This window comes from Pipra filicauda, unplaced genomic scaffold, assembly GCF_003945595.2.
Source record: "Pipra filicauda isolate LSUMZ 115617 unplaced genomic scaffold, ASM394559v2 scaffold17_size4572894_pilon, whole genome shotgun sequence".
Classification (NCBI taxonomy): Eukaryota; Metazoa; Chordata; class Aves; order Passeriformes; family Pipridae; genus Pipra; species Pipra filicauda.
Window position 1 is genome coordinate 3,842,283 of NW_024104287.1, and position 22,784 is coordinate 3,865,066.

At 38.6% G+C, this 22,784-nt stretch overlaps 1 protein-coding gene across 3 annotated transcripts in view; it reads right to left on the reverse strand.

Moving 5' to 3' along the window:
* Window positions 1-978: 978 nt before the first annotated feature.
* SH3D19 (SH3 domain containing 19) overlaps window positions 979-22,784 on the reverse strand; it is an 86,744-nt gene continuing 64,938 nt past the window's right edge. For all 3 annotated transcript variants that reach the window (XM_027721656.2, XM_027721655.2, XM_027721657.2), the window contains 13 exons: window positions 22,178-22,285; window positions 18,968-19,080; window positions 16,736-16,794; window positions 14,255-14,519; window positions 13,031-13,099; window positions 11,716-11,788; window positions 11,268-11,398; window positions 8,887-8,945; window positions 7,098-7,285; window positions 6,794-6,846; window positions 6,113-6,299; window positions 5,415-5,512; window positions 979-4,130 (listed from right to left, as the gene is read on the reverse strand). In XM_027721656.2, the coding sequence (XP_027577457.2) occupies window positions 4,014-4,130; window positions 5,415-5,512; window positions 6,113-6,299; window positions 6,794-6,846; window positions 7,098-7,285; window positions 8,887-8,945; window positions 11,268-11,398; window positions 11,716-11,788; window positions 13,031-13,099; window positions 14,255-14,519; window positions 16,736-16,794; window positions 18,968-19,080; window positions 22,178-22,285 (1,520 nt within the window). In that variant the 3' untranslated portion in view covers window positions 979-4,013. The remainder of the gene's footprint in view (window positions 4,131-5,414; window positions 5,513-6,112; window positions 6,300-6,793; window positions 6,847-7,097; window positions 7,286-8,886; window positions 8,946-11,267; window positions 11,399-11,715; window positions 11,789-13,030; window positions 13,100-14,254; window positions 14,520-16,735; window positions 16,795-18,967; window positions 19,081-22,177; window positions 22,286-22,784) is intronic.

The window sequence follows — 22,784 nt, forward strand, 5'->3', positions numbered from 1 at the left end:
TTAGAGGTTGGAAAGCCTTGAACCTACTACAACACATTCCAGTGCAGCTGTGCACATGCAGATGTGTGTGTATAGCTATTCCAGGCCTGGATTGGCATAAGGACTGTCAGAGCTGTCAATTATGAACAGCCGTGTGTTGGCTGTTTCCTCTGCTTAGCAGTGGTTCCATCAAACAAATCATTAGGGCCTGCAGCTGGCCCGTATTCTCTGTAGGCTGGGAGAGTTAGGAATCCTAAGGTGGTTTCTGTGCTCATTCTCTGAAAACTTGAATGTCTTGGATATTACTTTCTCCTTCAGCCGTATGTCTGAGGAGTTGTTGCAAAAAGTCTAGTCCGAGAGGATATGGAGAAAGAACAAGAACTTGCCTTTTTTCAGGCTTTTTAATGTTATGTTTTTGAACAGTGGACTGCCAGTATTGCTGTGTAGGGGCTCTGGGCATGTATGTATGTATGTATGTATGTATGTATGTATGTATGTATGTATGTATGTATGAATGTATGTATCAGGATTTCAGATGGGGGAAAAAGCAAGCAGGAAGGAAAATTTTGTGCATCCTCTATTCTCTCAGCAAATACCAGCTGAAAAATCATGGTGTATGAAAGCAGCAGTCAGCAGAGCACACCAAAATCATGTGCAGAAGTGCTCATCAGTACAAGTAATTTTGGCACAGCGAGAGTCACACTGTGTGTGTCACCCTGCGGTGACAGCTGGTTGCTGCACGTAGCAAGTGTCACAGATTCTGCAGGTGGTGTTGAATGTACCTGAGTCCAAAGGCTTGAATAAACTCTGTTAAAGCCATCCAGATTTTCTGAGGGGTTTGGACTACTTGAAAATGGATGCAATATTATTTGTCTGATTATTATTGGTATTTGTCTGGGGGTTGGGTGTTTCTTTGCAGCGGAATGTAAGCAGAATGAGATCCATAAAACTGTCAAGTGGAAAGCTCAGCTCTCCACAGCATAAGACAAAACGCCAGCATGACTTAATTACAAAAATTTTATTGGTTAAATACATTCTTAATTTACAGAGGTACCATAACAAACTTACTGGACTTAACAAAGGTATATTTAGGACACTGTTAATTGTACACAGAACAAAGATGTCTTCCTGAAGATATTTCCAGAGGGTGGGTCAAACAGTATTTCATCAAATTAGACTTTTCTTATTATGCTAATGCACACAGGTCTAGCTAAATTTCAAGGTTACAGCTGAAATTTCCTACTATATTGCAGTTAAGATTTGTGCTCCACCTCGTTCCTGGGTTTTTGTACACCTTAGGAATTTTGTTATGATCTGTAGGCAGTCTCATGGTGGTGCTAGGCATTGTCTTAAGAAAACCCTCTCCTGTAAAAGCCAAGCATCTCACTTGTTTCAGTGTTCACAAAGGCGCTGTTTCAGCTGCCTGCAGCAATGCGAGCAGCCCTTAGATGGCACTCGGTGCTGTGAATAGAAGGCCTTGCTGCTCTCCCTTCCCTGCCCCACAGGGAGGAGATGATTAACATACAGCAGAGTGGTCTTTTCTACGGATAGGCACTGCCTTGAAACATTCAGTGGAAGTTACAAAAACAACTGGTCAATACACATTATAAAAATGAGAACGAGGACATGGAAAGAAAAAAAAATATAAAAGAATCAGTTCTACTTTTAAGACGTATCAAAATTTTAGAAAACTGCCAGACAATAGGTAAACATCATACACAACTCTCACCTACTGCTATACTGATTTAGTATATCTTTGGAGGGCATGGGTATTCCTTGGATTTCTCTAGGAGATGGTGTTTTACTGGAGTAAGAAACAAGAAGTTTTAGAATCTTTTGGCAGGAAAGCTTGGGCAGTGATTTACGTCTAAGTTTGATTCCACAGGAGTTCCAGATAGGCTTGTTGGGGATGCTAAAACTGAATAATAGCTGTACAAATAGTTTTTCCCTCCGAGAATGGCACGTAATTTAGAACTGTTTTATAATATTAATAACCTAATGGAAGTAGAAGTCTAGTTCTCAGCTCATCAAAACTTTGTGTGATCTTCATTTCCCGGTTGTGGAAATGGTATTGGTGCAGTTTAAATACACTACAGAAAAAAATCAGGGTGAAAATGCCTGTGTCTGTGCAAGTTCTGTGGCCTAATTGTGACTGCTGAGTGAAATGGTGCTGAGGACCTCATGTCTGCTCTGCACATTCCTCAGGCTTGTTTCAGGTGAGCTGTAGTCAGCTACTGGGACTGGATGCCCATTCCCCGCTCAGGGGTTGTTCCTCAAGTTCAGTTTTGGCTGTAAGCCTGCTTCTGCCTGCTGTGATGGTAATCAGAGTGCAGGGCACGGGGAGCGAAGGGCAACCCTCACCAGCCTGCTTAGGCATCAATTTAGATGCACCTTGATCTCCTGTAGCAGCAGGGACTTGTTGCTGTGATGCTTAGAGCTCATACTGATAAAGCTGTAGAAAGACCAAGTCAAAACTATCTCAAGGTCAATCATGATCCTAGTTTCCAGTCTCCATTCACCACTCAACTGTTGGCCCTCCTGCAACATGAACTGCCAGACCCATGAAGAAAAGTCTTGTTGAGGGTATCTTGATACCTAGTGACCTGCAGCTCTCTGAAGTAATGACTCGTGCAAACAGCTTACTGGTTTCTCTTTGTTATATAGTGCAGAAATGATGGAATACTGTCAGCAATGAAAGAGCCAACTGCAGCATAACGTTTTCTATTCCAGTCTGATGGAGTTAGATGCCGTTTAACTACTTTGTCAGAAGCCAAGTGTTACAAAAATTAATTTACTACCAGAAGTTCCTATAATGTGAAGCTTCCTCAAGTCATGTCTGTCTTAGTTTGTCAGTCAAGCCACACTGCTACTTTTTACTTATTGCCTTGGTTAGAGCTGCTTAGAGTAACCTCTTGCCAGGCATGTTTTCCTTAATGTCTTGACAGACCATTTATGATGATGCTCAGTATAGTTGGTATGTGGTAACAAACTGGAAACTACTCCCACGTCTGCTGAAAGCTAAAACCAAGGCTGTATAATACCCTTCATGTTAAGGTTAGGAATAGTGTTACTGAAGTATGTTCCAGTGCTTGAGTGACAAATGAAATGTAGACTGACTGAAGACTGGTTTTCCACTTTCATGACGGGAGTGGAGGGGCAAATATTTGGAATAGTGCAGCTACTCCATGGATGGGATTTGAGAAAGCTCAGTAAATGCTCTCTGTCACAACTATCCTCAGCTGGGAAAGAAGGGCATGATAGTGCTTGAAGAACAGTGGGCAGTAGAAAAATCTAAACCTGTACCTGGAAAGTATTTTGGGGAAAGGGAGGAAGGTTGAAGATGATTCATACTAATTTAAACAGTACTTGTAAAAGGCAAAATACTTAAAAATCTTACTGTGATCTTGCTGTATGAGCAGCTTGGGCTAAGAAAGGAAGAATACTACACAAGGATTTATTTCTGAGTTTTCCCTCTTACCAGTATTAGATTTGATACCTTTCTACTATGAAATACCAGTTATTTTTCTTGTCCTCTAAGTTATAAAACAAACAAGTGGATTCTACTGCTAATGTGGAACTCAAGCAGTAATGGAACTCGAATATCAAATTCCATCTACATACTGAGTATTGTAATTATATATTAAAACAATTCTTTAAATTTGGATTTTAAAAAGTTTTTAAAGAAGCCCAAAGCGGTTTACTTTATGCAGACTTTGTGCAGGATAAATGTAATACCAGATAGTAAACATACTAGAATGCTATATAAGTTAAAATGGTGTTGCACCACAATATTCCCCTAGTTGGAAACCGCTAAAAATCCTGCTTGTTTTGCTCTCAGAGCGTTCATGAAACATGACTACATACACTGTCACAAAGGACTAAAATGTTCTTATTTGACTTAAAGACACTAGTATGACTGTCTAGAAAAAGTAGTGCAAAACATTGATAGTCAACACACGTTGATGCCTTTGCTGTGCCTTTAGGGTAGAAAACATTCTCTCCCACATGCAGGGAGTACAAAAAGAGGCAACACTTCATGGTGTTTTTAAAATCTGAACAAAGTTCTTGGGAAATATCCCAGACCTTCCTTGTATCTCTCCACTCATCCAGTCCTCATCTACAGATTCCAGCTCTGTTATCGTATCACCTGCCTGTAAGAGAAGGAGTAATGTGAGTCAGTACAGCTTACTGTGCAATGTTAATGCATGCATAGCTGGACTTATTTAGAAGCAATTAATATCAATCAAATAGAAGAGAAGTAGGATGTGGCCAGCCTCTTCTGTTGGTTACATCTCTTGGAGATTGTATGCCAAAACCAGTTGAAGCTTCTCTTAGGGTAAATATTTGTCTATGGGGAAAAACCTTTGGAGGGGCAAAAGAACACTGCTGGATAACTTCCTGAGTTACTTAAGCTCTCCAGGTAGGCAGATATGCTAAAAGCTGCCTCACAGACCACTTGTTATTTGCGTGTGTTTCCCCGCTCTGTTATAAGGGTTTCTCTTCTTAAAACCCTGGAAAGATTTTTTTTTTTAGTCTCAATATTTTCTAGCACTTGGAAACTTTCCCAAAAGGAAAAGCAATAATCTGAGAGCTCAGTGTGGCCATTTAAACTGCAGCTCTTGTGTTTGGTCCTTGTTCCAGTTTTCACTGTCTCGTGCCACACTCTTCATCGGAAGTACTGTTATGGCCCTTCTTCCACTACCATTGTTCCCCTTTTCTGCTTTAAAGAATCATCTATCCTTTCAACATTGCATGCTGCTATAATGCTAGAACTATTTTGCTAGTTTTAGAATATATTGTGTGTTTCAACTGATAAGACACACTTTTGGGCCTGCTTGTGAAAGACTACTGTTTCTCAGAAATTTGCTTTTGAGGACACGGTTACCTAAATCATGACTTTGAATCTCAAGGGCACTCTGTTTCTTGTTCATGCTGGGCATCCAGCAAGTATTTAATTTTTCCCCTTGTTTCCACAGAAACTATGTATTGTGTTGCCGATTTAAAATTTTGCTGTACTTGGTGTCCCTTAGAGGCCTGGCTGCTGTAGCACTGGCACTCTCACTATTATCCTCCTTCTCACTGCTGTCTTTCTAGTCAAAAAAAGAGGCTCTGTTGACCAGATCAACTGATCAAGAACTGAATGTACTGCAAAATGAGGTTGGTTTGTCTTGTTATGTTTACTAGATCAGAGAAGTCAGAGGAATTCTGCAACTCCTGATCTCTTTTCAGTGTCTTTAATGAAGATTTTGCCAATATGAAACAGCAGTGGTAAGGGAAAAAGTGTTTTTTAGAGAGACCATTTATCAAATGTGTTAATATTCTATGTGCTTCATTCTTCTTATTTCAAGCCTATTTTAAGAGTGGATAAATCTTATTTTTTAGCACTCTTCAGGAGTGTAAGACCTCTTGGAAATTGGTCTAAGAGAGATACTTACTTTAAAGGAAAGCTCATCTTCGTTTTCTCCATGAAAATCATAAAGAGCTCTGGCTTTTCCTTTCTTCCCTCCCCCAGACTGTGACAGCTCTATCCTGGCTGCAGAACATGGACAAGAGAAGTTATTTGGATTGGCATGAAATAAATCTCTGTTTCTGGAGAAGTTCCCTCTCATTCTCATGCTTTCTCCCCATTATTGTGCTACAGGGTGTCCAAATGTTATTGCTACTGCTGTAACAAATTCACTGTTCTACTGGAATAAAAAACTCCACTGACACCAGTTCATTTTACAGTACTAACAGAGTCTCACAGTTCTGCTTTCAGGAGGACTAAATTTGACTTACTTGAACTTTCCAGTGGTGATATCTAATAAGAGCTGTCTTCTCTTTGTGCTTGAAGATGAGGCAGCACCCGTGATTTATTCCTAAAGGTGGCTCAATGGTCCTGTTGTGCCTGTGCCCAAACCACACTTGAAAACATCCCAGAGTCTGTGTCACCTCCCACATTACTTATTGACTAGAACATTATATTGCCATTATTAGAGGAGGTGATTCAAAACTTAGCTTAGCTTTAGAATATTAAAGACTGTGGTGGTGTGTGTCTTGCTAATACAATGGAGTAGTTGGGTTCTCCCAGAACTCTGTTGTGACTGTCACAACCGAAGGAATAATGAATTGCCATTTAATAGGAGCACTGTACCTGAGCAGGTCTGAACAAAAACTGCTGGGAAAATCCCTTCCTTTCCATTTAGTCTTCCTCTATACCACTCCAAATCTACTTGTTCCAGTATTTGGATGTAGTCTCCCTTTTTAAAGGATAGATCATCTTTGGTTTCTGCTGTAAAATCATGAAGCGCTTCGCACCACTGTACCGAGCATCTGTTGTTCTATTCAAGTGAACAGAGGAAATGCAGTAATTTTAGAAGCGTAAATGGAGCCCAAAAGCTGATGGATAGTGCAGAAAGCAGCTGTACAGAACATGGGTGTCCTGACTTTCTCCCAAGTGTTGCTGCAGATGTACACTAGAATGGCATTTCAGCAATTACCACCACAGAATTTCATCTTGGCTCAGGCACATCCCTTTTTATCGCTGGTGGCAGGAAGAAGGATTAATAAATTCAAAATTAGATCACTGCAGCAATACTTAAAATAGAGCTAACAATAATTTTCTTAAGCATAAAGGATAAAACTTTACTTATTTTTTCAAGCTATGAATTTAATCAGTTTAGGCCAAATGTCAGAATCCAAGATGTGACCACGCAGCGTTGTGTGCTGTGGGAGTTGTGTTACATTCAGCTAATCTGGCATTATAATAGGATGTCTCTGTAAATCTATGAAACTGCTATGTAAATTCTGACCCTAACCTATGAAATTTTATTACCTGAGGAAGGGAAGAAGAAACCTCCACCTTGTTCTTCAGTGCTGCTTCTGTACCTACATAAGTAAAGCACAACTTAGAATAGCAGCAGTGACTATTCAAATCGTTAATAACGATAGGGACTTTAGATATTCAAAGTGACTATTAAGAATAGCTTCTTAAGATTTTTGATTTTTTTTTTAACCTGTCTTCTCTCTCTTTCTACCTCCTTCCTGCATTCACTGTTCTTCTGGAATTTTCTCCTATAAGTTGCCTATATGCCTGAAGTACAAAATGTTTTTGAAGATTTTTGCCTATGTATTCATACCTGTTCCAGGCAGATCTTCAATTACTTCCACAAAGTTCAAGGGGAAAATTCCAGATGTGCCTCTGAGCTCTCCTTTGGCCCATTCTTCATTTACATATTCTTTCAGGATAATAGTTTCACCTTCTGAAAAACTGAGCTCATCTTTCTGATCTCCAATGTATTCAAATCGTGCTAGACATCTTGGACCTCTGTGCACAAACAAAAGAGAAAATTACATTGTGTCTTTATTATTATTACTGTCCACTTAATAACAAGGCAGCGTGGTGCAACATATCAATTGATAGTTTAATTAAAATGATAAAAGAATGCACTGAAGATAGAACAGGTGGAAAATTGGGGTCTAGCCCTGGTTCTTATCTCTGCTTTCTGAGGAGGATGAGTACGGAGTCTGGTTGAGCCAGACGCAACTTCTGCATCCCAATTCCTGACTGTTAAGAGTATTTTGCAAAAGATCCTATTTCTCTTCCAAACAACACTAAGAAACCTTGGGTTTGGGCCATCTGTCCCATTTCATATCTTTGCCTATATCCAAGTAAGTGTCCTGATACACTTTTTTCATGAGTTTGATTGTTTTTCAAGCTAGCATCCCATTTAGATGCAATCAAACATGGGTGGGTGCTGTATATTTGTCCCAAATACATGGAGGTTTCATAGGAAGAAGATAAAAACTATCTTCTTTTACATACTTTAGTCTGTAAAATATATCCCCATAGGATATATATATGGGAAATAACTTACCTATCAAAGAAAGGAACACCAATGCATCTAATAAATTTTGCATACTTTGGTACAGTACTGAAAAAAACTAATTATTTCCCCCCCCGACTCAAACAGATTTAACAATTTAACAAACTAATAAATTAAATTTAGGAAGTTACCCTAAGAAAATATTTATCAGAAATACCATGCTGAAAAAAGAGCAGTAATAGGCTTTAATTCTTTCTATAGCATCATGGCATACAACTAGTGTAAGAAGCTTGTTTCCCACCCCTGTTCCCCACTCGTATCTTTGCAAAGATGTGTCTTTTGGGACAGAGCTAGCACTTTGTGTTTCTTTCTAAGTTGCAGAAGCAGCTTTTAAAAAGAAAATTCTGTTTATGCCAAACCAAAGAACAAACTGAATGATCCCTCTCACACTAGGTGCTCCTGCCTCTGCCTGAATTGGGTTTAATTGCTGGAATGAATGATTATGAAATCCGATAAATCATCACTGAGAAAAAATAGCATGAAAAATTGTCTCTTGCCCACAGATATTAGTACAAGTTGTTTGAAAACCAGAAATGAAAGTGCTGGAAATACACTTGATAATTTGATCTGCGGAACTTCAGATTCACCCGTACAGCTATACACTTAAGGAGATGGATAGACAGATAGATAGATTTATCTCTTAAAGTACATCTATATTCTGTCCCATTTTATCTTGTTCTTTCAAATGAGTAGGAGCCCTACCATGTTGCATTTTATAAGGATACTGGAAGAAAGGAGCAAGGCCTGGAGCAAAGGGAGGAGCATACAGTGCTGCTGAAGTTAATCAGATTGCTTCATGGTTTCCGTAACCAATTTTCATGAAAGTGAGGTTTTAGGCTTTTTTCACCTAAATATGAGTCTTATTAAAACATCATAAATACTCAGTTTTTTAAAACATATTTTAATTTTCAAAATATATTTTGGTGAATAAATTGTTGACTATATTAACCTCAGTGCTGACAGCACCTGCTTCACAGTTGGTGTTTCTTTTTACTTCCTCGTAAATCAACATGAGAAAGAAAATAAGATTTATCTGACTCACTTAATACATTGTGATGAAGAGGGTATTTTTTTCCTGTTGGCTTCTTCTGGAACATCAATCTAATAAGACAACAAAATAAGTTAAATCTTCCATTTCAAACTAATGGGAACATAACCACAATAAACTTGAAACTGGATAAAATAATCTGTTTTTCAGATGTGTGATGCTCTGTAGTCATTGGTATACTCTGATATATGACCGTAATAATGTAAATTATGGGGGGTTTATGCCTGATTTCTCATTTCTAATTTTATGCAAACAAGGAGCAATATTTAATGTTTTCTTTTATGAAGCTGGTTTATTGTTTCTACTTGTGGCATGACTGACAGAATATGTGATTGCATGCTACTACATGTTATTGTATTTAGTTCCCAACTTTCAACTGATAAGTGCTCTCTATTATTTACTAGCACAGTATATCACAATAGACAAAATTATTGTTTACACTTATCCTTTCTGTGCTCTGGTAGCCAGCTGTCTTCCAAACAAAAATGCATCTCGCAAATCTCACTTGAATTGGAGAAACACAACTTAGAAAATCAATACACAGATATATCAAACAGACAACATTCAAGCCCTTTATCATAAGAAAATTTCAATTGTATTTTTGGTGTGACATGAAGGATGATCTGTAAGATGTGGAAGACTACAAGCCTAGAGACTCTGGCGAGGAGCTTTGGTTTACAGCTCACTATGGTATCAGCCAGCTCCCATAAAATCAACAAGAATGTTTCACTAGCTTATGTGAAGGACTGGAGGAAATTTAACACACTTAATCTTTGCAGTGCTCTTGCTAGAGGGGCTGGTATCTGTGGTGCTCTGAAGATTCCATGGGAAGTAGTAACTATGTATTATTGTTCGGTGTCCAGGCCTAACCTATTACCCAGCTCAATATTGTAAACCACACTGTAGCACATTGTACAGAGACTTTGTATCAAGATTAAATCTGACATGAATTAAGAGGAGAATTCACTCAAGCAAATTAGCCTCATGTACTGCGCTGTCTTTTGAAAAAAAAAATATTCTGAAACAAAAGATTTTTACTCTCAAAGGGTAACCACCTTTTACAACTTAGATAGACATTTGAAATGTATCTTCCCTAGCTTTTATATGCTTGTATCTGTCCATATGAATGCTGAATTTGACCTCAAATACTCATTCCACTGCTTTAACACAAAACCTTTTCTCTGTTAGCCATCAGTATGAGCAAGAGTTTTTAAGTTAAATTGTTGGTTTGTGTAGAAGCAGCAAATCAATTTAGCTAACAAATCTTTCTCATGAAAGTGAATCGAGCATGGATCTGTTACTACTGAGTTTAGTTTTTATTCTTCAGCACTTCTCACATCAATTTTTCTCTAATAACACCACTACAAACTAGACAGACAGCCTACACTTCCTGATGTTTACCAAATCCTTGGTATTGCCCATGTGGCAGCAGTGCTCATCTCTGCCAGCTGTCCCAGCTCGACATAGACACTTAATTGTCTTTAATGCCAGGCCATGTACCTCCACAGCATCCTGGTGTTAGTCTGGCATTCCTCCATATCCATATGGCCAGTGTGGATAGCCCAGTGCCCTTTCCACTGTCACAAAATGGACCTCAATCTCAGACTCTGGCTTGTAAAAGGTTTGACCCAGCATTTGACACAGAGAACCATATTGAATCTCTTTTAAAGAGAAGGCATTCAATTAATAGCTACTGGGCTCCCAAAACAGCACCTGTTCTTGCCTTCCGTTTACTGTCAAGTGTCACATTCAGTAACAGGATTGCTTTAAGCTGCTCATTTGCAACAACACAATCTCCTTGCACTGTGCCAGCATAACCATTTGTGCAGCCACTTAGTAAGCCACTTAGGCAAATTGATCCTGCTGGAAAAAACAATATTCCAGGAAGAAAAAAACAAACATGTTTTGTTGGACCAAATTGCTGCCCTGACCTATTTCACTACATGGCTATAAAAGTGGTGATTCCAGTGCAGTTCAGGGGACAAGAAAATGAAAGAAGCTGGGGAGTGGGGGGAAGGCACCAAAAGGAACCATCTTACTGAGTGTTGATTCTTACAGGCAGCTGTCAAAAAATAATCTGCTCTGCAGACCCTGAGAAACTACCCAAGTAAACAAAGAGAATTTGATAAAGGCAATGATTTTCTCACTTGGCTTTAAAATAAGAACAAAATATTCCCCATAACACAAACTGGTCGCGCCAAATCAAGTATCTTTCTAATACCACACAAACAAGTTGATATGTCTTCTGTACTGCCAGTGGGATAAGAGATTATCTAAATACAGAATGGGGTTAAACACACAGGAGACTAAGTAAAATAGAGCCAGAAAACAAATGCAATAGGATCTGTGTAGCAGTGTGTATAAAGCCTACGTACAACTACTTTAACAAAGTTGGCTGGAAATATCCCTGTGCAATTCCCACATTTTCCTCTGTACCACTCAGTATCAATTTTCTCCAAAAGACAAATGATGTCTCCAGAATGAAGGTCCAAGTCATCAGGATGCTCTGTAAGACAACATCATTTCAGTTAACAGTATTTGCCACACTCACTGATTTTCTCCTAAGTAAAACCTTCTTAATATAAATACCACAGACAATAACAAGAATGAGTTTTCAAAAAGTCTTAGTTATACTTGATAAACCAGTGAGCTTTAACTGAAAGATTTGGCCCATCTACAGCTAAATTCATTGATTTGAACAACTCTATAGGCAGATGCTGTAGACTGAGCTTCCACACCATGTTTAAGCTCTAATTCCTAAGAAAATTCTCATTGGAAAGTCTTAAAATAAAACAAGCTTCTAGAATATTCACATTTACGTACCTGCAGGAAAATCATGCAGGACTACAGCATGAGGTGCACTTGTGTCAGAAACTTTTGGAGGGTGGTTTGAATCCTGAAACAAACAAAATAAATCCAAGCAGTTCATAATCATGGAACACACCAACAGTATGTACTCCAAAAGTAATGTTCTGACTCTGGACACAATTTTGTCCTGGTGTTAGAGAAACACCTTTGGAGGCAAGGGTTATTGGTCACACAGCTATGGGTCTGAATTCTGGATGCCTTTTGCCTGTGTAAACCAGAATACATTTCACCAAAGTCTACTTCAGAGCCAGTAAAAGAGAGGGAAGGCATGTAACTTTCCCAGTACAGACAAAGCCTCAGCTATCTCTGTGGGTCAGAAATCTGGAGCACTGATAGCAAGGGCTGTGGCCAAATTTTGTGCCACCAGTCACTCTTTCTTGCTTAAGTGAAGACCCAACCCAACTCTCCCTACCACACTCAGCAGGGGCAGCACATCTGCTGACTAACAAGCATTTTAGAGGGGCAAGGAAGCCACTTTACATGAAGGTAACACTGAGGGGAGCTGACAATTTCGTTGTGGGATCTTTACACAGGGAAAGTATATTCAAAATGCTGAGTCTTCTTCTCTATCCCACCCACTAGGGATTTTTCAACTGCACTGATGACAATCATAGAGTGTGACTTACATTTGAAGTAATTCGTTGTGTGCAAAAATCCCAACAAAAAAAGCCCAATGTGGACAAAGATAAGGGCAGAGTAATATGAATTACAACAGATAACAAGAGATTGCATAGAAATCTACTTCAGCCATGTAGGTTTCTGATAATAGTCAAAAAGGCTGCTCCTGGCTATAATTTACACTAGCTGTTTAATATTAATGCAGCATGCCCTAAAACCAAGTAAGGATCTGTAGAAGCAGAGAGAGGAAAATACTTTCAACTCTGTACGTCAAAGCCAATTCACTGATATATCATGTACAGCACTTCATAAAACTACTCGCTTATCTTTTGCTCACTTCTCAGATACTCAGCCAAGGGAGTGACTGTTTTCCTATGAGACACAGGAACTTTACCAGTTTCCTCTCCCTTACGGCACTCCAAGTAATTACTGTTGCTCTGCTCCATAAGCAGCATGTTCCTGTGCTATAAGGCAAATCGCCATTATTGGGTTTTGTTTTGGCAGTAGTTTTGTTTGGATTAAAGAATCACAAGGATTTAATAGATCAGTATTACATTTCTCAGTGTAACCTTTAAAGACTAAAGCATTCGATACTTTAAGGCAACAGGAGTCTTGCTCATTAAATATTTACCAGCAGAAAAAAGTGCCTTACCTTACAGGACGGTTCTCCTGTGTTCCTGGGAAGACAATCTTCCTTGGCAACTCCATGAGGCACGGGTAGCTACAACAGAAACAGAGACAAATGTAAAAGTTTTTTTCACTTCTAAGCACCTCAAATTCCCACTGCGAGTGAAAATGGAACTATTCAGACCACCTAATACAGGTAACTAATTTAGGAGTCCAGTGGAAAAGGACAGGCTCCTTTGGAAGGCACTCAGATAGACCACTAGTGATATGAACTGCCACTTTGAGAAACCCAGGTGGTGTCATCCACTTTAAAAGTGTCTTAGACACCCACTTGGTCTCATACCATATGGTACAAGATATTCAGAAAGACATCTGATGTAGAAGTGTAATCATTTGTCATGGAGGGCACTCAAAAAACAACCTGGGAGGACAATTTCCTTGACAGTAGTATTTGGGGGCAGAGAATTACTAGTGATCTTCTACTGAAATAAAAAATATAGAAATCTAAGTGAAAGATCAAAAAGAAGGCAACAGGAAGTTTCCACTTTATGCGGAATATTGATGTTGTTCATGTTCATGGCTGTGTGGCTTCTTTTTTTGACAACAGCACTGGTTCAAGCAGTTACACCAGCTCTATCACTGACCAGTTTCAAGTACCTGAGGAAAGACTATGCTGATCTATTTGTATTTAATATTCCTTAATAACACATATAATACCAAAAAGAAACATTTTTATAATGAAAAGGGATGGCATCAATAGGATGAAAATGTAAGATTAGCAATGTTTCTCACTCTTTACAGGCTTTTTTAAGCAAGGTCAACTATTCTTTAAGTTCTAATGCCTCCAAATTTTCTTAAGCATTTTCATATATATGGATAAACCCAACATACAAATGCAATTATTTAGCATCATTTTATGTGCTGTAAGAGAATTCAGAACTGATGACTATACAAAGAACCCCCAAAACCCAAAAGCTATGCATTACAAGATATATATATATAAATTGTATATATGCACAAAAATACACCACATATATCTATACTTGGCACTTATATATTGCTTTCTCCAGTATTACTTTACAGGACTTATTACTATTTATCTATTGGTATTTTCTAAAGAAGATTATGCTGATACATGCACTTTGAATGACACAGCATAGTAACCTACTTTACTATCTTTTTCACTACTATTTTAACCAGCACTGTTTTATAAAAACAACGGTCTCAGATAGAATATCTCAGCTCTCACCATGTATTTATTGTAGAGAGGATGACCCGGCTTAGGTCTAGGAGGTAATGCTGGATCCGGATTTTTAAAGAGAGCACTTTTTGTTCTCTTGGGTCCCAATCTGAACTTGCTGGTTTTTTTATCAGAAGCGATGTCAGAACTAGATCGTGAAAGAGCATCCTTTTGGGAGGAGGCTTTGGTTGTGGAGAGTTTTGGTGGAGGTGGCCTTCCAGGAGCACCTTTAGGTGGGGGAGGTCGAGCTGGTATAATTTTTCCATCCACAGGCCTAAAAATTGTGCAAACCATCAGAGAAAATATGCATATTAATAAGCCTGCCACCTCATCCTCCACCACTGCCCTATCTAGAGAGTATGCAGCAAGGAAACATGATTCATGACAACCTGGGCTGCAGAGTATGTAGCATCTGAAGCTTTCCAGGAACGCATGAACTCTTCAGCTACTGGGACTGTACGACCACGTCCTTAGACAGATCCTTTGACTACGCATTTCCAAGTCTGCTCACCACTTTTGCTTATCAACAGCCTGCCAGCTTTCATGGGAGCCCACTATGTAAGCTGGATTTCTTTTAGCAGTAGAAAGAGCTTTGTCTGAAGCTGCTGCAGGATGTTCTGCTATTGAGAGCTTTTGGGAAAACTGGTCTTCAGGATCAGCCTAGCTCATTCCCTGGGTTATCACTTCCCTAAAGTGACTTTTGGTCCTCTGCAGAAACTCATGACATACGACACCACTTTGGACACAATGCCATCAATAGAAGAATTTACCATTTTTATGCAATAGAAAGAACACTGGTGAAAATACTCAAGTTCTCTGACATCTGGAGGTACCACATTCTCATTAATGTACCAGTAGTTTAGAAACCAAAATCAGAGACTAGCAAGTGACAGTAGTAATTTTTTTTTGTTTTAATTAAAAATGTAAAAAAACCCCCTTACTAAGCATTGATTAAACAAAGCTGCTTATACAGTACACATGACTCATGATTTTTAGAATCAAAGAGTGTGGCCAAATCAATAAATTGCTAATTAAAAATCACCTCTGCTATAAACAAGAATTATGTACATAAAATTTAGTCATTCTGTTATTAAGAACCCTGGCACTACCACTATTCCAAAAAACCAGTATTATTTGATTGTTATGGGAAAATCTTCAGCCAGTTACTGCAAGTTTCTGCTACAACTGTTTCTCTTTTTTTCATATAAAGTAACTCAGCAAGGTCTGCAAAAATTATCAACCCCAACAAATGTGCATTAGTGGATCTTTGAAGTATCACTCTAACACATTTTGTCAGTGTCATCCACCACTTGAGAAGATATTATTGCTCTACTAATGCTCCTTATAAGAGTTCTCTATTACTAGTTGAGTATGGATTAATTTTTAAATTTCAAAAAAAATTCCACTTCTGTTCAACTTCCACCTCTCCCCTTTCTTGGCCTCATCCTAAACTGAGTATTTTTAATATTGACAAAAAGGGAAATTCCAAGTTAGACTGCACTGAATCTGTAAACAGATCAACCCATACGTTTGTAAGGCAACTCAACTAAACAAGACTCTAAAAAACAATTCAGCAAATTATTACTGCTTACTTAAAAAAAACAAATTTAAAAAATCCATTTGAGCAGAAGAGTGAAAGGACAAAAAGTTTATTGCAGTTCCAGAGACCCTCATAATAATCAGGAATGTTGTTATGCTAAACTGAATGTGGGGAAGCAACACCATAAGGTGTTCTCTTGTGCGTACAACCACATTCTTTCACGTTAATGAATACTTATCATTAATGACAGACTCAGTTCAATAACAGAAAGATTCTCTTGTCCTGATACATCAGAGTAAACTGTTGTGTTTAAACCCACAGATTCAGAATGCAAATGCTGAGATAGCCACAGTGGGCTGGCTAGCCAATGCCGTATCTCCCTCCCCTCTGTCTCTGGCATTGAGTGGACATGAATTTAAGGTGGGTCCAGCAAGTTTTGCCTCTGCAGACCTTTTTCCTTGTTGGTTCAGAAGAATAAAAAAACCCCAAGGTTACCACTGATCCTGCACCTTCACAGGTGTTTTAGGTCTGAATTGAACTGTACAAACTAGTCAGTGCTTCTGGGAAGCTGCTGGCCCAGCATCTGCCATTTCCAGAGTGGCAGCATCTGCCACCTCCATTCCTTCACCACTCAAACCCTGCCACAAGTGCAAGTGCTGTGGGTGAAAAGGTTAAAGATGTAGAAAGGAATGACTGTCACCATCCACTGTATATTAGCTGAAAAGTCAAACAGCTGTCCTATAATCTCCCTGCTCATACCACTAATGTACAAACAAGTATCAATCAGCTAGCAATTTGGTCCTGCCTGTTTATTAGTAAGCATACTACCTAGCCAAGACTATAGAGTTATAACTAAAAATTGGTAGTGTCTACTTTGAGACTAACTAGATAAATTAATTCAGAAACACATTCAGAAAATTTTAAGTGAGTCTCTGAAGAACTGCACTTACCTTGGGGGTAGTACAGGTTCTTGTTGAGGCACTCCACTCTGTTCTGAATGATTCAACTCCTAAAATGATTCAAAAGAAAAAAGATATTTCTTTAAGCCTAAGGAAAAAAAAAACCATAACAGATCTTGGTGAAATTATATATTTCTTATATTAAATTATATCCCACAGACATGAAAAACAAGTTTCTGGAGGTCTGGGAGTAAAGTAATAAGTATTATGGTGTGTTCTAGCCTTTTAAGGTGTTGTTGGACATAGAGGGAGATGTAAATGACCTGGTTTACTACCTGAAACACAGATTAAATTGTGCGTTAAGTATGATCCAGCCCTCTTTTCCTACTGCATGGCAGTAAGGGCTTAAGAGTGAAATAGAGGAGTCATACAAATTTACCACTACACTGCCCATAGGATTTCATTATCAATTTTTATTTAACTTTGACACGTGAAAGAGACTTTGAGCAGTCTTAAAGCAGAAAACATGACATCAGTGCAACTCACACAGGACAGTGTCTCTTGGAAATAACATTAGCTCCCATTAAAAAAGGCATCTAAATATGTTTCCTAAAGATCTAACAGATAAACCCCAGTGAATCTTGCTTTGGCAAATTAAGGCATCACTCCTCCCAGGTGTCCATGCTGGCCCTGCCAGGGATTACTACCCTACAGCAGTCAGGAGAGGGGGGACATGTGCCATGTCTGAAGGGCTTGGACCACAGCGATGGACTAACAAGTGAACATCCTTACTGCCTCCTGCTGTTCGTTTTCATCCCAGTGCCAGAAAATTCTGCCAGCCTCACTGAACAAGCACAGCTGCTTCTGGCACAGTGTGGTAAATCAGAGTGCTGAATCTGGGTTCAAAAGGATCCTTTCTGAACCAGTAGTTTGAAATACGTCTGAACAGTCTTGTTTACTTAATTCGGTGCTTGAACGTGCTCGAAACTCATAAACAACTTCTGTGACTTTTCCCACCTAGAAAATACTTAGATGTATTTTGTGACAAAATTTGACCTTGACTGAGTCCCCAAATTATTGTCCTGATTAAACAATCCTGATTAGAAAGAAAACAACCTGCCACTTTCAGATGAACATGTTATCCTCATACCAAAAATTTTCCTTTTCAGAAACGGAAGAAATCTGTGCCAACTGCTACCTACGGTCAACGATTTTTACTGTTGCCGTTTGATCACCTCCACCGACAAACAATACTAGTTTTAGGAGCACAGTTCTTATCTTTCCACAGATAAGATTTAAGTGTTTCAGTGGATTCAATGCAATCGTTTTCTTAAAAACATCCTCTGAAGCTTACACATGCCCATCACAATAACCTGAATGACCTTGTACGAGTTTTGGAGTAGCACTGCATAAAATGTTATTTAATGTCTTGTATCGGAAATTATTTTCAGCATTATCCAGAAAAGATGGGACCTCACTGAATAGCCTTTTCAATCGTGACATTTAAAAACCCTTTACCTTAATAGCAGAGGTAGGTACAAAGGCATTTGTTGGCAGCTGTCCAGCTAGTGAGGGCTTTTGATTTGATTTGATTTTTTACTGCCTGTGGTTTCCACACGATTCTCTGACATTCTTGCCATCACAAAACTCAGTATTAGAAAATTTTACTGTCATTTTCTAGTTTATTTTAATTCATTTTTGTAAATCTGTGTCAAATGGCATACAGGATATGCAGCTACAATGTCCACCATTACTGTGTAGGTGCTCAGGAGCGAGGAGCAGAGCCTCACTTTCCAAAATAGGTGGTTCAACTGAACAGAAACAGCTAGAAGAGCTTAAAAAAAGCAAGCTTCATTCTTCTACAGAAAAGTTTCCTCTGCCCGGAAATTAGCACAGACATTAAGATGTATTGTGTGTATGAAGGCAAAAAAAAAAAGATTTCTAAAGGACTTTGACAACATTTCACTATGTAAATCCCAATGGATTTTGAACCACTTTGCAGTGCTTTTGAAATTAAGTTGTAGAATATCCTGATTCCAAATGATAAATACAGAAAATTGAAGATAGATGTGATCAAAGTTTAGTAAAATCACCTAAGTGCTTTTCAGAACTGACAGCAGTCTAAATTACCTAATTAAATTAAAGAACATAATTAAAAGAAAAAAAAGCCTTAGATTTTTGAGTAGTCCTTTTCATCTTTTGGTCCTTCAAATAACTTTACAAGTGTTTGAGAGTTAACCACAACACACAAAGCTGTAATACAGGAAAACAGTTCTAACTTACCCCTTTTTTCACTAGGTCACCACTGTTGGGTTTTCTCACTGTGATATCGGATGTGTTCCCAATAGGCTTTTCAGCAGGAAGTGGTGGAGGGCTATGGGGGATGTCATTTAAAGCTGCAAAAAGACCAAAAGTTCCCAAATGAAATTCAAATTAATAGCTTCTTTACATGGACCAACAACAGACAAAATGGGGCATTTTTCTGTGAATGCAACTTCCTTCCTCAAAGCCAGAGCAGCCAATGGGAAGAACCACTTAAAGACTAGCGAAGAGAAAAGGGACATGAAGCAAACATTGCAACTCTGAGGCTGAATTCAGGAGTACTTCCCACCCTGCATAAGAGATCTTCACTTTACTCTCAGGACACCAGCAAGTTATTCTAGAGTTTCAGGGTTTCAGCTGCAAAACTCATTGATATAATATTAGATGAGTAGAAGAGTTTCTACCCCTGGGAATGTCAGACTCATTACTGGATACCCCTGAAACACCATCACCATCTCTCAGCCACATTTCTAAACCGGCTCACTTTTTTTTCAGCTGTCAGCTCCTGGAATATCCTTCAGGCTGGAAAACAGCTGAGGGTTATTTCAAGTAACCCTGAAAGATCAGGAGACTTGGATGGAAGAATCTCCAGAAAGGTAAAGGCAAGAAAATAAAGCGTTGCCTGCTACAAAATTCAGGGTGACAGAAAGCAGAGACAGAAGCTCCTGGGCAGTCTTTAAGGAGTTAAGCAAATTTAGGACATGGAAGAGGAAACAGTAAGCTCTTACTAGGAAAGAGTGATGATGTCCTCGGTCTCAATAAAGAATATAAAACTCTGGTAATTATATGACATTTGCTTTGAATGTCTCTGCCATTGAAACCTGGGAAGCACTTGGACAAGTTTTGCCAGCATATTTACCAAACATTTCATCTTTTATATATTGGAACCTTGTCATCTATTTTACAATGTGTTTGTATATCAAGAAAATTCACTTAACAGAATGAATTTCAGACACTTAAGCTTTTCTGAATTCCTGCTGGACTTGGAGTTAAGTAAAAATATGTGTAGACAGTCTGGACATTTATAGAGTGATGACAACAAAGAAGAAAGATGCTGTCCAAAAGAAAACTTTCAGTTGCTCATTCCATGAAAAATACTCTCCACAAAGAAACAATACATAGGAAGGAGAAGTGCTGTTTATTTTTAACACCTCTGTTGCATTACTATGATTACTATGATGTAAACCACTGCTGTGATATTTAAAAATTCATCAGTTCAAGGATAAATCCCTGATTCTTAGAAGCAGATCATAGTTACTGTGTTGGCAGTGACCAAGCATGGGGAAAAAAAGTTAGAAAGTTCATCACTCTTCTAAGCTAGTGTGATGGATGAAAAATAAAAAACAATACCTGACAGTAATTGCAAAAGAAACCTTCTCTTATCACATCTTACTGACATATAAAAAGCACGAGACATTTATTTATCCACTTCAAATCTTGCTATATACACAGATGGCCTGATTTTCTCTCCCTTACTCTTCATAAAACAAAATTAAAGGAACTAAAGGAAGATAAAAAGCCTGAACAAGTAGATGGCAGGTGTTCTTTTCAGTGATTTCTAAGTGTAATAACTGAAGTGGAAGTTTAATGCTTCCTTTCTAATCACATCTCAGCAAAAATGCTAATGCTAATTGAATACTTTACTGGAGTTCAAATTCCGAAGCATCCAACTCTATCTCCTTTTTGGTAGTGCTGGATGGGTGGCTTTGTTGTTGTTGATGATTAGGGGTTTTTTGGTGTTTTTTGTTTGTTTGTTTATTGGAGTTTTTCTTTTTGGTTTGTGCTGGTTCCTGACAGAATTTATCTCCCTCAATATGGTGAAAGACCCCCTGTACTGAGATTATGTGGCCCTTTTACAATGTAAATCCTACTATATCCATGTTATACCTTGATCCAGTTGTACTTTTCCCATTTTTTAACTTTTAACAGCTTACATTTCTGCAGCAGCTCCTATTTGACAAAAAACTACTCTGCTTTCTTGGAATCTGCTTCTGTTCCTCCATATCCCATTAATCTTCCAGCCACAGACTCCCATAAAGCAGTCCTTCACACCCTCCTGACATTTGTAGCTAAGTACAGGATGACGGGCAGTCTTCTCTGGAAAGCTAAATTACCACTAGAGAGCAGCAAGGGACCAGTTATTTACAAGTTCAAAAGAGAATTGTCTCAGACAAAAAAAAAGAAAACGAAAAAAATTGTCAGGTGGTTGGTAGCAGTTTGTTTGGTTTTGCTTTTTTTATAATGGAAATTACAATTTCTTTATGGAGAAGAACTATGTCAGGGGTTCTTCACAGTAGTTCACAAACATGTTCTTCTAACTGAAAAAACCCTTTTATTTACAATCAGATATTAACAGAAAGACTTTTCCTCACAGCTTTATCTTCAGTTTTTCTGCATTTTTAATCATTACCACTGCACTTCTCACATATGCGGGCGACAACAAAATGTAGTATTTTAGCACTGCGTTGGTGACAGGGGGAGATGGAAACTTGGGAAATAATGAGAGAAAGTCTCAGGAGAAAAGCCACCTGGACATACGGTTGCTACAAGCTGACTCTACACATACTCAGTGTAGCAAAACACGATTTTGAAATATGAGTTTTAAGAGTTATCTTCTGACATTTCTCCCTAAGCTCTGAAGATAAAACATTAGGCTAAACAGAAACAAGTATATACTCCAGTGTACAAAGATCAACACAAAGACCTTGTGGCTCCCAGGAAGCTTGGGAGCAGCATTAAAATAACATCAGCTGAGGTCAGAGCCAAAATCAATTTGGCCAATCAGCTCCGTGATAAGATTTAGCTGACAAAACAAGCTTGCTTCTGTGGGAAGGGTCTCCCGCTCTTCCCTGCCAGTGTTTAGATCTGCCTCACACACACTCTTTCCCCTTTGATATGCATTAGCCCCATAAGGTTTGAGACATCAGACTCAGTGCAATGGAGGGAGCCAGATGAGGTAGCTGGGAGGCATGGAGAGTGGAACATGATTCTCATCTATTTCTCCCTCCCACCACAGCCTTTAGGTTGGCTGCTCTGTCTTGTCAAACTGTACCACGGGATTCCTCTGGCATCTAATACAGCTAGTAAATAGCAAATCAATTAATAAACATTGAGTTCCAGGTGAAATTATTTTCTAATAGATTTCTCAGACAATTTTGGAGAAGAACTTACGTTTCCCGGGTTTAGCTGGGATTCGGATCACAGTGGGTTTCCGAGCTAAAGCTGATTGAGCTGGCTGTTCCTTTGCAGTTTCACTTTTGGCGAGGAACTGAAATGGATCTAAAAGGGGAAAAAAACCCCCGACATATTTAATATTTATTTGTTGAACACCTATGTCACCAAGTATTGCTTTCATTATTAAGGATATTTACACTTCACACCCAAGATAGTAATAAAAAAAATAAATAAATCAGGCTGATGCAACTAGTGTACTCAGCAATTTGTACATAACATGTCTTCTTTGTACATCTGCATTCATAGCTGACTTAACACAGACATGCTCCAGATACCTTCTGGGATTATATAAGCCACTGAACAAGAGAAACTGCATTGCTTGGCAATAGGGACCTGAAATCAGAATGGTTTTAGGGAAATGTTTTCAAAGCAGTTGCTCTGATATGTAGACATAGCTGTGAACACGTTCACTATAAGTTTTAATCAATAAAATCTAGTCAAAGCTAAACGATCAGCACTGCAGCAGATAAAATGCCTACAGAAACAAAACAAAACATTTAAATATTACCAATTACAAAATGTCTTTGCTGTAGAACAACTAACT